Source organism: Bison bison, unplaced genomic scaffold (genome assembly GCF_000754665.1).
Source record: "Bison bison bison isolate TAMUID 2011002044 unplaced genomic scaffold, Bison_UMD1.0 scf7180017864456, whole genome shotgun sequence".
Classification (NCBI taxonomy): domain Eukaryota; kingdom Metazoa; phylum Chordata; class Mammalia; order Artiodactyla; family Bovidae; genus Bison; species Bison bison.
Genome location: NW_011495018.1, coordinates 9,014,326 through 9,027,622, shown reverse-complemented (window position 1 = coordinate 9,027,622; position 13,297 = coordinate 9,014,326). Strand labels below are relative to the sequence as shown.

Genomic DNA, 13,297 nt, shown 5'->3' with positions numbered 1-13,297 from the left:
GGGTATTTGGTTGAATGCAGGTCCTTAGAATTCACCTCCCCACCCCAGACACTTGGATTTGGGTGGTCTGGGGTGGGACTTGGGAATCTGAATTTTTATGTAACTGAAAATAAAGATGGTCTGCAGACCCCATTTTGATCAAGCCTGCTACATGGCCCAGGATTGAATTAAGCTTTCATGTTTGCAATGTACTTATAAGATTTGACTAAGAATTTCCAAAGCAAGTGACAGGAGATCTATGCATATATTTTAAGTGCTACCTTTTTAAACTTATTTTTTCTTAATGTCTACGTTTTGCTTAATGTCAAGTAAATGCAGCTTTTAAACATTTTCCCAAATGGTTATTGGGTACATCGTTAAGTCTGGCTTGTTGGTGTAAAGACTTTTCCATAAGAGAGTTGCTAACATTGAACTTTCACACATCTTTCACAATGGGCTCAACATCAATGCCACCTTGTCCGTCAAGAGCGAGTCCTACCAGGATCCTTCTAAACAGGACAGGCCCCTGGAGCTACTTAGGGTTTTATGGAAAGAAAGACAGTAATCTCTGAGCACACAGTTACAAGTACAGCTGTGATGGGTGCTGGGGAGAGATGTCCTTGGCAAGAGGCCTGTGCTCAAGCCATCAGAGAGAGCCACCCCGTGGAAGTCACAGGTAAACAGAGGTATAGGGCTGGTGTAAGAGTTGGCCAGACAGAGGAGGAAGGAAGAGCATTTTTCTGTTATTCCTGGCAAACTCGAGGGAACAGATATAGACTTAGGCTGACTTAGTCACCCTACCCTCACCCCCACCCTAATATTTTATCTAAGCATCACAGTTCCCTGATGGGGGCTTATCTCTAAGTTCCATTTCCCAAACTGTACCTTTGACATATTTTCTGAAGCTCTAGGGCAAAAAAAGGACTTCTGATCAATGGGGTTCAGAAGTGTCAGCTGCCATTAGCGGTAGAACAGCGTTCATCTTTGGGGGCAAAAGAGTGAAGAGCAGGCAGGTGGGCGGCTGCCACCCAGACGCAGTTCTTATTTGCCTTCTAAGTCCTTGTCTAAATCTGCATGGAGACGATGGAGGCGAATTCAGAAGAGGATCGTGAACACGTTTCCGGGATGCTAATCCTTGGTCACGTCTTGAATTGTTGTTACAGCCTCCTTTTTGTGCCATCCTGTCCCTCTCTACCATCCCCTTAGGCTGGACATCCTCCGCTTAGTCCATGGAGAGGGCTCAGACAAGGTTCCCATCCACAAAATCCTCAGACTTGGAGATCGATGCAGTCTGCTCGGCAGAAAAGATAGTACTCAGGAGAATGAAATAAGCTGGGTGGTTTCTGAGCATAGATCGCATGGGACTGTTAACTAGTGTTAGGGGCATGGTAAACAGACACGTACTTTATTACGTCTAAAGCTACTGAACGCCCCATAGTAGTTCAAAACAAACGGCCCATTTGGTTTGAAGTTCTATTCCAAAACCCCAAACGCTTTTAGCAAGAATGCCACAGGCTCACAAGCTCAAGACTGAGTCACAGCGCCCCCTGGCGTGATTGTAAGGTGGACCTCAAGCCCTTTGCTGTGACCGCGTGTCATTTAGAAACAGCAGAACCGACTAAGATGAATCTGTATTTCTTTCTAGATCAGGGGAATTTCCAGACTATAAATGATGGTAAGACATTTTTTGTTTACTTGCCTTCCCTGGAGCTTTGCTTGTTGGCCGGGTCGGCCAGGGATGCGGCGAACTGAGGTTGAGAGCAGCCTTGGCCACAGGACAAGGGCCTGGCGTTTAGAATGCAAGGATGCAGCAGGAGGAGTCCAGGGGTGCCAAGACCCTTGGTGTGTCCTAGACACACACCCAACAAGTCCCCTGTGTCCTTCTTCTCCCTTCATCTCTCTCAGTCAGTCAGTTCAGTCACTCAGTTGTGTCTGACGCTTTGCGACCCCATGGACTGCAGCACGCCAGGCCTCTGTCCATCACCAACTCCCAGAATTTACTCAAACTCATGTCCATTGAGTTGGTGATGCCATCCAATCATCTCATTCTCTGTCGTCCCCTTCTCCTCCTGCCTTCAATCTTTCCCAGCATCAGAGTCTGTTCAAATGAGTCAGCTCTCCGCATCAGGTGGCCAAAGTATTGGAGTTTCAGTTTCAGCATCAGTTCTTCCAATGAATATTCAGGACTGATCTCCTTCAGAATGGACTGGTTGGATCTCCTTGCAGTCCAAGGGACTCTCAAGAGTCTTCTCCAACACCACAGTTCAAAAGCATCAATTCTTCGGCACTCAGCTTTCTTCTCTCTACCTGTCAGTTATTCATTGCATGAGATTGGCTTCAGCTTGGAGTCAGGAGGTGGTGGGAGGAGGGTAGAATCAGTGCCTCTTCTTGCCATGAATGCCAGTTCTATCGAACACAGTTAATATCTCCCAAGGACTTGCTTTGTACCCTGCACAAAATTATTTTCTTACAAAGAATGAGTTAATATATATTTTAAAAAAAAGCATTTAAAAGACTGGCTGGCACAGAGTAAGTGCTCAACTTGTGCACATAGAAAGTGCTACTGTCATGAAATCTTCCCAACAGCACTTTGAGGTAAGTAGGATAATTACCTTTGTGCAGATGGGGGAACCAGGGCACCGTTAGGTATCTTGTCAAGTTCTATATCTCAGGTCACGTGGTGGGCCAGTGGCTGGGCAGGGATTTGAACCCGGAACAGGTCTCTTTGGCTCTGTCCACGATTCTTTCTAAATGGATCCTCCCTCCTCCTTCTCCACAGTGAGCATACACACCCTTTGTGCCGACTTTGGTACATTAGCATCTTTCACGCGCTCACTTAGGGCAGCTGACCCTGCTATTGGGTCCTGGCTGCGTCGAGGCCAATCCCTGCCCTTTCAGAGCATGCCCTGAGGGTCCAGGAATGGCCTGGGAGGGACTTGAGGGGCAGGTTTCTGGTGATTAACCTCCAGGAGAAAGGCACAGGTGGAAGCTGGATTTCTGCAGGGACCATTCACAGAAATGATCAGAAGAGGGCAGTAGCTGGAGCTAAAAAAAACCCCAGACTGCACCTTGGGAAAAGCCTACAGGCCATCCGATTGACTATTCCTGCTTCCCAGGTGGCGCAGTGATAAAGAGTCCATCTGCTAATGCAGAAGACACGGGTTCGATCCCTAGGTCAGGAAGATCCCCTGGAATAGGAAATGGTGACCTGCTCCAGTATTCTTGCCTGGAAGATTCCATGGACAGAGGAGCCTGGTGGGCTACAGTCCACGGGGTCGCAAAGAGTCAAACACGACTGAGCATACACACTCTCAGAGCAACCTGTGGCATTTACTATGTGGGCTGCTGTGTGCACATACATGTCACTAAGCACAGGATGTGGCTGTGAAATCCAGTCACCACCTAAGAATATGTCCCCCAAGAGAGCATTTCTGTCTAAGCAGTCACGTTGCAGCAGGTATCTTTGCTTTGGAGATGCACCTTTGGGAACATCTTTCCTCCTAGTTGGGCCCACCCTCGGGAATACCTCAGTGACAGTAGATGTCGTCATCTCGGAGTATGTTTGCGCCATAGAAACAGGCAGTTGGTATTTGAAGTTTGCATGCATGTTCGGTTGCTTCAGTTGTATCCGACTCTTTGTGACCCCAAGGACTGTAGCACGCCAGGCTCCTCTCTCTATGGGATTCTCCAGGCAAGAATACTGGAGTGAGTTGCCATGCCCTCCTCCAGGGAATCTTCATGACCCAGGGATCGAACCCAGGTCTCCTGCGTCTCCTGCATTGCAGGCACACTCTTTACTGCTGAGCCACCAGGGAAGCCCATTTCAAGTTAGTCTTGTGAATAGATTTGGGCCATTCATCCACAGGGTGATTTTTTTGAATGGAGATTGTGGAAGCATAGGAGGTGGTAACAGGAACCAAGAATGTCCCTGGTGGCCTCCAACATTGAATGAGGGCTGGCAAAGAGACAGATTTGCCTTCTGCTTCAGGAGGAACACAGCCTTGGGGCAGTGGGCAGGGCTTCTGGATCTTTGCCTCCAGCCCCATTTCCGAGCCAAGCTTGAGGGCCAGTCCTCCCTGGAGGAGAGCAACAACCCAATGACCTTTCCTTCTCTCCACTCTGCAGTTATATTTGCCACGGAGGAACTCTCAACAGTGAACCCAATAGAAGGTAACATTTGTTATGTGGGATCCTTGTGGGCTCATTCCCCTGCTGCACCCGGAGGTCTATATCTGGTACAGAAGAGGTGCAGAAGGCATAAGGGATGGGGTTGCTTAGCTCTCAAACAGGGAGGTCCTCTGAACAAGGCCTCACTGAATGGGTGTCTCTTCCACGGATCTTGACTCTGAGATAGGGGAGGGATCAACCTGCAGAGACATCTCTAAGGAGATCCAAGATGGAGCTTGGTTTTCTGTCTCTAAGAGAGTCCTGTTCCCCGTGCTCCATGCCCACCATGTTATCCTCATTGATACATGCTGACCTCTGGTCAAGCTAGGATTCAAGGTCACTGGCTACAGAGCCTGGAGAGGCAATTGAAATCTGTTGAGGATGCCAGCTTGTCTGGGCTCTACCTGAGTCCATATGGGGCCTCATTGATTTTTGTTCACTCTATAGGAACCATGGTCCTTTAGCTTGGGGTGCAGAGGTCCTGTAACCCACCCTGGGGGGCTCCTCCAGTAGGAGAGCTGAGAGTTACAGCCAGGAGAGCCTGAGGTCCTGGTAGTCTGGGCTGGGGGAAGAAAGTCTCTGTTTATTTCCTTGTGATGAAGGTTAACTCACAGCCTTGTTCAAAGGTGACCCCCAGCCCAGGGAACTGCAGCCATTTGTTGTTGTTTACTCCCTTAGTCGTGTCAGACTCTTTGCAACCCAATGGACAGCAGCACGCCAGGCTTCCCTGTCCTTCACCATCTCCCCGAGCTTGCTCAAACTCATGTTCATTGAGTTGGTGATGCCAGCCAACCATCTCATCCTCTGTTGACCCCTTCTCGTCCTCTCCTCAATCTTTCACAGCATCAGGGTCTTTTCCAATGAGGCAGTTCTTTCCATTAGGTGGCCAAAGTACTGGAGTTGCAGCTTCAGCATCGGTCCTTCCAGTCAATATTCAGGGTTGATTTCCTTTAGGATGGACTGCTTTGATCTAAAGCCATTAGAAGTCCCCTGAGTAGAACCTGCCTTAGTCCTGTGACCTCAAGAGAAACATGAAGTGGTTCCCTGTGCTGCCCTCTAGGGACCGAATCGGGTTTGGCCCTGAGGCTGGTAAACGGAGAACACAGGTGTCAGGGCCGGGTGGAGGTCCTGTACCGAGGCTCCTGGGGCACCGTGTGTGACGACAGCTGGGACACCAACGACGCCAACGTGGTCTGCAGGCAGCTGGGCTGTGGCTCGGCCATTTCAGCCCCAGGAGGTGCCCGGTTTGGTCAGGGCTCAGGGCCCATTGTCCTGGACGACGTGGGCTGCTCAGGCTATGAGACCTACCTGTGGAGCTGCTCCCACAGCCCCTGGAATTCACACAACTGCGGACACAGCGAGGATGCCAGCGTCATCTGCTCAGGTGGGTCTCAAATAAGCTGGGTGCGCTTCTCTGGAGGTGGTTTCTTGCTCACATTCTGATCCCCTTGTGAAGCACTCTCTACATTTCCCTTTCCCTTGAAATCCTCCCAGTGCTTTGCTTATTCAGTATATTAGCTTTTGTCTGGCCCCTGGGTATGTAGATGGGAATTAGAACAACAACAAAAAAACAAACTGAAAGTGACATTAAGCCTTTTGCTCCATGCCCCAGTGCAAACCAGAGGCAAAAGAGCGCAGGTCTGCCAGGAGGTCTCTGAGCAGAGGGCACGGGCTGCTGGCGGCCCCTGTTCTGCCTCCTGAGTCCTGGACCTTAGGAACTGGGAAGCACGGTCTGGGCACCCAGACTGCCGTGAGCAGGGCAGTGGCCCCTGTGTGACCTGCCAGGCACCACGTTGTCATCCCCTAAGGTTGAGCCTGACAGATCACACACGGGACTTGACCTGGAGCTGGAGACCTGTCTCACTGCCTCAGTGGATCCATAAAAGCTGTGAGCCTGACGATTGGCTCCAGGTCCACTGTGTCATCAACACAAAGTCAATCACCTTGACGTTGGAAATAAGGGATGCTAGTCTGCCGGGACCTCTCAGGAGGAGCATCTTTGGAGGGTTGAGGATGGCAGAGGCCCCGCCGTCCATGGCAGAGCAGGTGCACACACTGACTCCTCACCTGGTCTGCATCTTAGCATCACCCCTTTGCCCTCATGGAGCCCGTTCTGTGCACTGTGTCTGACCTCCCTTCTCTCCCCTCCAGGTGCCCAGACCCAGTCCACGGTTGTGCCAGGTGAGTCCTGCTGCCTCTTGACTCCGGGATGTCCCCTCCCCCACAGTCACTCCCAGGCCCCCATCCAGCAGCCCCAGGAGGGGACTGTGGAGGTTTTCCATCTCTCAGTACCGGCCCTGGTCACTCTAGAGCACATAGACATTTCCAGATGAACCATAACTCAGGCATCCTCTGGACTGGCTCAAGATTTCAGGACTTCGTGGCTACACAGTGTCTCCCCAGAGCTTTGGGTGACAGGGTGATGTGTCCCAGGGTCTTTTCTGCTTGAATGCATTCTCTGGACCAAGAGTTCTGTGTATGGAGAGGACAGAGCTTTCTCCTGTCCTCCACCCATGGCTGAGTCTAGGCGTTTATATTACCAAGAAGTACCCAGTCAGCAGGGCATGCTGATGGTTCTGTGGGCTGTTGCACCTCTTTAGATGAGTGTGTACCTTTGATGACATGATCTGGGCTCACAGCAAACTCTCAGAAAAGGCTTCTTCTCCCCGGACTGTGGAGCCCCTCAGATCCCGCTGTCCTGATCCCAGGCATAGGAACTAGACCAACCTTGATTCTACCGACCTTTGTAATCCTGCTCTGTTTCCCCTGCAGACTGGTGGTACCCGACAACTAATTATGGTAAGCATCACTTGGATACTGCCAAACTATCAGGGTTCAGTGTCTAAATCTTGGATTAAGGCTCTGTGTTCACCACCTCATTCAACGTTGGGGATTCCCTTTACTCATCAGATCTGTGGATAACCTTCACCTATCCGTTAGAGAATGTATTCGTTTGGCTGGTTTAGCTTGCTAGTGGTAGGATTTCAGCTGACACACTTCAGCCAGACGAGGATCCAGTTACTTTCTTGTCTAAGATGTTTAGTCATAATTCTGTCTTCAGGTACAGCTGGATCCAGAGGTTCCAGGACTAGCTGTCTTCGCCACTTTTTATACCTCTGCTTTTTTATGTGTTTGGGCTTCACTCTAACTTTCCTTCCTGCCATGGGGGCAGGGGTCAGCCCAAGTCTACATCCCAACAGGAAGAAAGAGTCTCTTTTCTAGACCTTCCACTGACAAGTCCTGGAGAGACTGCGAGCAGCCTGCTGGCAATAGGTGCCATTCCCCCAATCATCTCCATGTGCTCTGGTGATAGGCTGTGGGTCTGTGATTTATTTTATATCCAGGCTAAGTTTTGTGTTTGAAAACAACATGGAGTTCAGTGGAAAGCAAGCCTTCAGAACAATTTCGGGTCAAGTGAGGTAGAGACCCAAGTTGGGTGAGCAGCAGAAAGAGGCACCTTGGGGGGCTGGGAAGCTATGTCTGGTGGTACCCTGATGCATGGGCTCCTGTCCATCTCAAGGGGTCATTAGGGATGCAGGACGTGGGCACCCTCTCCCTCTGGCATCCCAAGGCTGAGCTCTGCTCCTGAATTCAAGGAGTTGTGGGGAACCAATCAGAGAATGTGCATAGCTCAGCACACAGACATGGTTCCCTGACACAATCCCTGGTGGGTCAGCCATGATGGCCAGACTTCAGTCAAGAGCTCCCGATAAGGAACAAGAACTAGACTCAGTCTCTTTCCTTGGAAGATATCCAAATCTCACTCAGACATCAGGACTCCTTCCTTCAGGAGACAAAGAGAGTGACTTTTCCTGTCTCCTTCCAGGAACCGAATCGGGTTTGGCCCTGAGGCTGGTGAACGGAGAACACAGGTGTCAGGGCCGGGTGGAGGTCCTGTACCGAGGCTCCTGGGGCACTGTGTGTGATGACAGCTGGGACACCAACGACGCCAACGTGGTCTGCAGGCAGCTGGGCTGTGGCTCGGCCATTTCAGCCCCAGGAAATGCCCGGTTCGGTCAGGGCTCAGGGCCCATTGTCCTGGACGACGTGGGCTGCTCAGGCTATGAGACCTACCTGTGGAGCTGCTCCCACAACCCCTGGAACACACACAACTGCGGACACAGCGAGGATGCCAGCGTCATCTGCTCAGGTGGGTCTCAAATAAGCTGGGTGCGCTTCTCTGGAGGTGGTTTCTTGCTCACATTCTGATCCCCTTGCGAAGCACTCTCTACATTTCCCTTTCCCTTGAAATCCTCCCAGTGCTTTGCTTATTCAGTATATTAGCTTTTGTCTGGCCCCTGGGTATGTAGATTGAGAATTACAAAAAACAAACCAAATGGAAAGTGACATTTCGCTCCATGCCCCAGTGCAAACCAGAGGCAAAAGAGCGCAGGTCTGCCAGGAGGTCTCTGAGCGGAGGGCATGGGCTGCGGCTGCCAGTGGCCCCGGTTCTTCCTCCTGAGTCCTGACTGTGGCCCCTCCAAGGAACTAGGAAGCACAGTCTGGCACCCGGACTGCTGTGAGCAGGGCAGTGGCCCCTCTGTGACCTGCCAGGCACTGCCTTGAAATCCCCTAAGGTCGAGCCTGACAGATCACACACGGGACTTGACCTGGAGCTGGAGACCTGTCTCACTGCTTCAGTGGATCCATAAAAGCTGTGAGCCTGACGATTGGCTCTGCATCCATGGTGTCATCAAGACACAGAGTCAATTATCTTGACATTGGAAATAAGGACTGCTGGTCTGTTGGAACTTCTCAGAAGGAGCCTCTTTGGAGGGTTGAAGATGGCAGAGCCCACCCCTTCCCATGGCAGAGCAGGTGCAAGGACTGGCAGCTCACCTGCTCTAGAGCTTAGCATCACTCCCTTTGCCCCCATGGAGCCCCTTCTGCACTATGTGTCTGACCTGCCCTCTTTCTCCCCCAGCTGACCAGACCCAGTCCACGGTTGTGCCAGGTGAGTCGTGCTGCCTCTTGACCCCAGGATGTCCTCTCCCCAGCAGTCAGCCCCATGGTCCCCAACCAGTAGCCCCAGGAGGGAACTGAGGATGTTTTCCACCTCTCAATACCTGCCCAGGACCACAAAGACACTTCCAGATGAGCCATAAGACAGGCGTCCTCTGGACTGGCTCAAGATTTCAGGACTTCGTGGCTACACAGTGTCTCCCCAGAGCTTTGGGTGACAGGGTGCTCTGTCCTGGGGTCATTTCTGCTTGAACGTATTCTTGAACGAACCAAGAGTTCTGTGTATGGAGAGGACTGAGCTTTCTCCTGTCCTCCACCCCAGGTGGAGTCTAGGTGATGCTATTACCAAGAAATACCCAGTCAGCAGGACATGCTGATGGCTCTACGGGCTGTGCCACCTCTTTAGATGAGTGTGTACCTTTGATGACATGATCTGGGCTCACAAAAACTCTCAGAAAAGGCTTCTTCCCAGATGGTGGAGCCCCCCAGGTCCCAATGTCCTGTCCCTGGTCATAGGAACGAGACCTACCTTGATTCTACCGACCTTCTTTGTAATCCTGCTTTGTTTCCCCGGCAGATTGGTGGTATCCGACAACTGCCTATGGTGAGCAACATTCAGATCCTGCTAAATTACCAGCATGCAACACTCCAGTGCACAGACGTGGGTGCAGTTCTGGCCTCTTGGGTCCGGGTTCTGAGGTCACCACCTCATCTAATCTGGACGGTTGCCTTCATTGCCAGAGTTATGGATAAGCTTTACCTACGAGTTGTGCCATATGTTACTCAGAATGCTTTTGTTTGCAAGTATTAGGATGGCCACTCGTACTCTCTTAATTAGGGCTCCTGCCTCGGCCTACATATCGAGGATATTGAGCCATAGGGCAACCTTCAGGTACAGCAGGATCCAGAAGTTCCAATACTCTTTGTCCCCATGCACTTTTCTGACCTCTGCTTGGTTTTGTTTATGAGCTTCACTGTCAGGTTGCTTCCTGCCAGGGGGCGCCTGTCAGCCACTAGTCTCCTGCCACAGGAGGAAAGAGTCTTTTTGTTCTTGATGTTGAGCTGACAAGTCCTGGAGGGATTGTGAACAGCCTGCTGGTAATAGGTGCCTTCTCCCCAGTCATCTCCAAGTCCTCCAATGATATGCAACAATTCCAAGGTTATTTCAGGATTCAAGCAAAAAAAAAAAAAAAGCTTCAAGCTACACTTTGTGTGTGTGAAAGTACCTGAATGCGTACTGAGTAGAAAAGTCTTCAGAATAACCTTGGGCTGATGGAGTGGGTTCCCACGTAGGGGTGAATGGTAGAACTCGGCACCTTGGTGGGAAAGGGAATCTGTGTCAGTGGTCTCCTTTGCAGAGGCTCATTCTGTGCCAGAGGTCTCGGATGTAGGTTGCCCACACCGGCTGCGGGCTTCCCCTCTTTCCACCTGCATCTTGAGACAGGATTCAGTGCCTGAATTGCTGAATTTGGGGATGCCATCAAGGAACCTGCAGAGCTAGTCCACAGTGCACAGTCAAGGCTTCTATCACACGCCATCGGAGATAAAGAGTGAGGACCACGCTCAGTCCAGTCCTTATGGACTCACTGCCTAGACCTCAGCAGCCTTTCCCTGGAAGAATTCTGAATCTCAGGCCCCAGTGCCTTTTCCTTCAGGAGAAACAGGAGGCTGACTTTTCCTGTCTCCTTCCAGGAACCGAATCGGGTTTGGCCCTGAGGCTGGTCAATGGAGGTGACAGGTGTCAGGGCCGGGTGGAGGTCCTGTACGGAGGCTCCTGGGGCACCGTGTGTGACGACAGCTGGGACACCAACGACGCCAACGTGGTCTGCAGGCAGCTGGGCTGTGGCTGGGCCATTTCAGCCCCAGGAGATGCCCGGTTCGGTCAGGGCTCAGGGCCCATTGTCCTGGACGACGTGGGCTGCTCAGGCCATGAGACCTACCTGTGGAGCTGCTCCCACAGCCCCTGGAATTCACACAACTGCGGACACAGCGAGGATGCCAGCGTCATCTGCTCAGGTGGGTCTCAAATATGCTGGGTGCGCTTCTCTGGAGGTGGTTTCTTGCTCACATTCTGATCCCTCACGGAAACACTCTCTACATTTCCCTTTCCCTTGAAATCCTCCTAGTGCTTTGCTTATTTAGTATATCAGCTTTTGTCTGGCCCCTGGGTATGTAGACAGAGAATTATAACAGAAACACACACCAAAAGTGACATTAAGCCTTTTGCTCCATGCCCCAGTGCAAACCAGGGGCAGAAGAGCACAGGTCTGCCAGGAGGTCTCTGAGCAGAGGGCATGGGCTGCGGCTGCTGGTGGCCTCGGTTCTGTCTTCTGAGTCCGGGACCGTGGCCCCTCCAAGGAACTGGGAAGCACGGTTTGGGCACCAGGTCTGCTGTGAGCAGGGCACTGGCCCCTGTGTGACCTGCCAGGCACCCCCTTGTCATCCCCTAAGACTGACCCTGACAGATCACACATGGGACTTGACCTGGAGCTGGGGCCCCGTCTCAGTGTCTCAGTGGATCCATAAAAGCTGTGGGGCTGACGAATGCTCCGGGTCCACTGTGTCATCAAGACACAGAGTCAATCACCTTGACTTTGGAAATAAGAGATGCTGGTCTGCTGGGACCTCTCAGGAGGAGCATCTTTGGAGGGTTGAGGATGACAGAGGCCCCGCCATCCATGGCAGAGCAGGTGCATGCACTGACCCCTCACCTGGCCTGCATCTTAGCATCACCCCTTTGCCCCCATGGAGCCCGTTCTGTGCACTGTGTCTGACCTGCCTTCTCTCCCCCGCAGCTTCCCAGACCCAGTCCACAGTTGTGCCAGGTGAGTCCTGCTGCCTCTTGACTCTGGATGTCCCCTCCCCCCAGTAACCCTCAGGGCCCCCAACCGGCAGCCCCAGGAGGGGACTGTGGAGGTTTTCCACCTCTCAGTACCTGCTCTGGTCACTCTAGAGCATGTAGACGGTTCCAGATGAGCCATAACACGGGCATCTGATGCTCTGGACTGCCTCAGTGATTTCAGACTCCCCAGAGCTTTGGGTGACAGGATGGTCTGTCCTGGGGTCATTTCTGCTTGAATCCATTCTCTGGACGAAGAGTTATGTGTATGGAGAGGACAGAGCTTTCTCCTGTCCTCCACCCAAGGCCGAGTCCAGGTGTTTATATTACCAAGAAGTATCCAGTCAGCAGGACATGCTGATGGCTCTGTGGGCTGTGCCGCCTCATTAGATGAGTATGTACCTTTGATGACATGATCTGGGCTCACAGCAAACTCTCAGAAAAGGCTTCTTCTCCCCGGACTGTGGAGCCCCTCAGAACCCACTGTCCTGATCCCAGTCATAGGAACTAGACCAGGATTCTACGGACCTTCTTTGTAATCCTGCTCTGTTTCCCCTCCAGATTGGTGGCATCCAACAACTGACTATGGTGAGCGTCATTCAGACCCTGCTCAGCTACCAGCAGGCAACACTCCAGTGCACAGACGTGGGTGCAGTTCTGGCCTCTTGGGTCCGGGTTCTGAGGTCACCACCTCATCCACTCTGGACGGTTGCCTTCACTGGCCAGAGTTATGGATAAGCTTTACCTACGAGTTGTGCCATATGTTACTCAGAATGCTTTTGTTTGCAAGTATCAGGATGGCCACTCGTGCTCTCTCAATTTGGGCTGGTGCCACGGCCTACATATCGAGGATATTGAGCCATAAGGCAACCTTCAGGTACAGCTGGATCCAGAGGTTCCTGGACTACCTGTCTTAACCACTTTTTCGACCTCTGATTTCCATGTGTTGGGCTTCATTCTAACTTTCATTCCTGTCATGGGGGCAGGGGTCAGCTCCAAGTCTACATCCCAACAGGAAGAAAGAGCCTCTTTGTTCTAGATCTTCAGCTGACAAGTCCTGGAGAGACTGGCAGACTCAGGTTCTGCCTCCTGAGTCCTGGACCATGGCTCCCCCAAGGAACTGGGAAGCACGGTCTGGGCACCAGGTCTGCTGTGAGCAGGGCAGTGGCCCCTGTGTGACCTGCCAGGCACCGCCTTGTCATCCCCTAAGGCCGAGCCTGACAGATCACACACGGGACTTGACCTGGAGCTGGAGCCCTGTCTCTGCCTCAGTGGATCTATAAAAGCTGTGAGGCTGACGATTGGCTCCGGGTCCACTGTGTCATCAAGACATAGAGTCAATTACCTTAC

The 13,297-nt window shown here is 51.9% G+C and overlaps 1 protein-coding gene across 25 annotated transcripts in view; it reads left to right on the top strand.

Moving 5' to 3' along the window:
- The window catches only part of DMBT1 (deleted in malignant brain tumors 1), a 53,732-nt gene that overhangs the window by 12,190 nt on the left and 28,245 nt on the right, over positions 1 to 13,297 (top strand). For 3 of the 25 annotated variants that reach the window (XM_010859189.1, XM_010859192.1, XM_010859187.1), the window contains exons 4-14: positions 1,625 to 1,654; positions 4,105 to 4,149; positions 5,207 to 5,530; positions 6,298 to 6,327; positions 6,919 to 6,945; positions 7,973 to 8,296; positions 9,071 to 9,100; positions 9,686 to 9,712; positions 10,801 to 11,124; positions 11,904 to 11,933; positions 12,509 to 12,592. In XM_010859189.1, coding sequence (XP_010857491.1) covers positions 1,625 to 1,654; positions 4,105 to 4,149; positions 5,207 to 5,530; positions 6,298 to 6,327; positions 6,919 to 6,945; positions 7,973 to 8,296; positions 9,071 to 9,100; positions 9,686 to 9,712; positions 10,801 to 11,124; positions 11,904 to 11,933; positions 12,509 to 12,592 — 1,275 coding nt within the window. The remainder of the gene's footprint in view (positions 1 to 1,624; positions 1,655 to 4,104; positions 4,150 to 5,206; positions 5,531 to 6,297; positions 6,328 to 6,918; positions 6,946 to 7,972; positions 8,297 to 9,070; positions 9,101 to 9,685; positions 9,713 to 10,800; positions 11,125 to 11,903; positions 11,934 to 12,508; positions 12,593 to 13,297) is intronic. The other 22 variants (XM_010859191.1, XM_010859188.1, XM_010859205.1 and 19 more) reach the window with 17 other exon arrangements.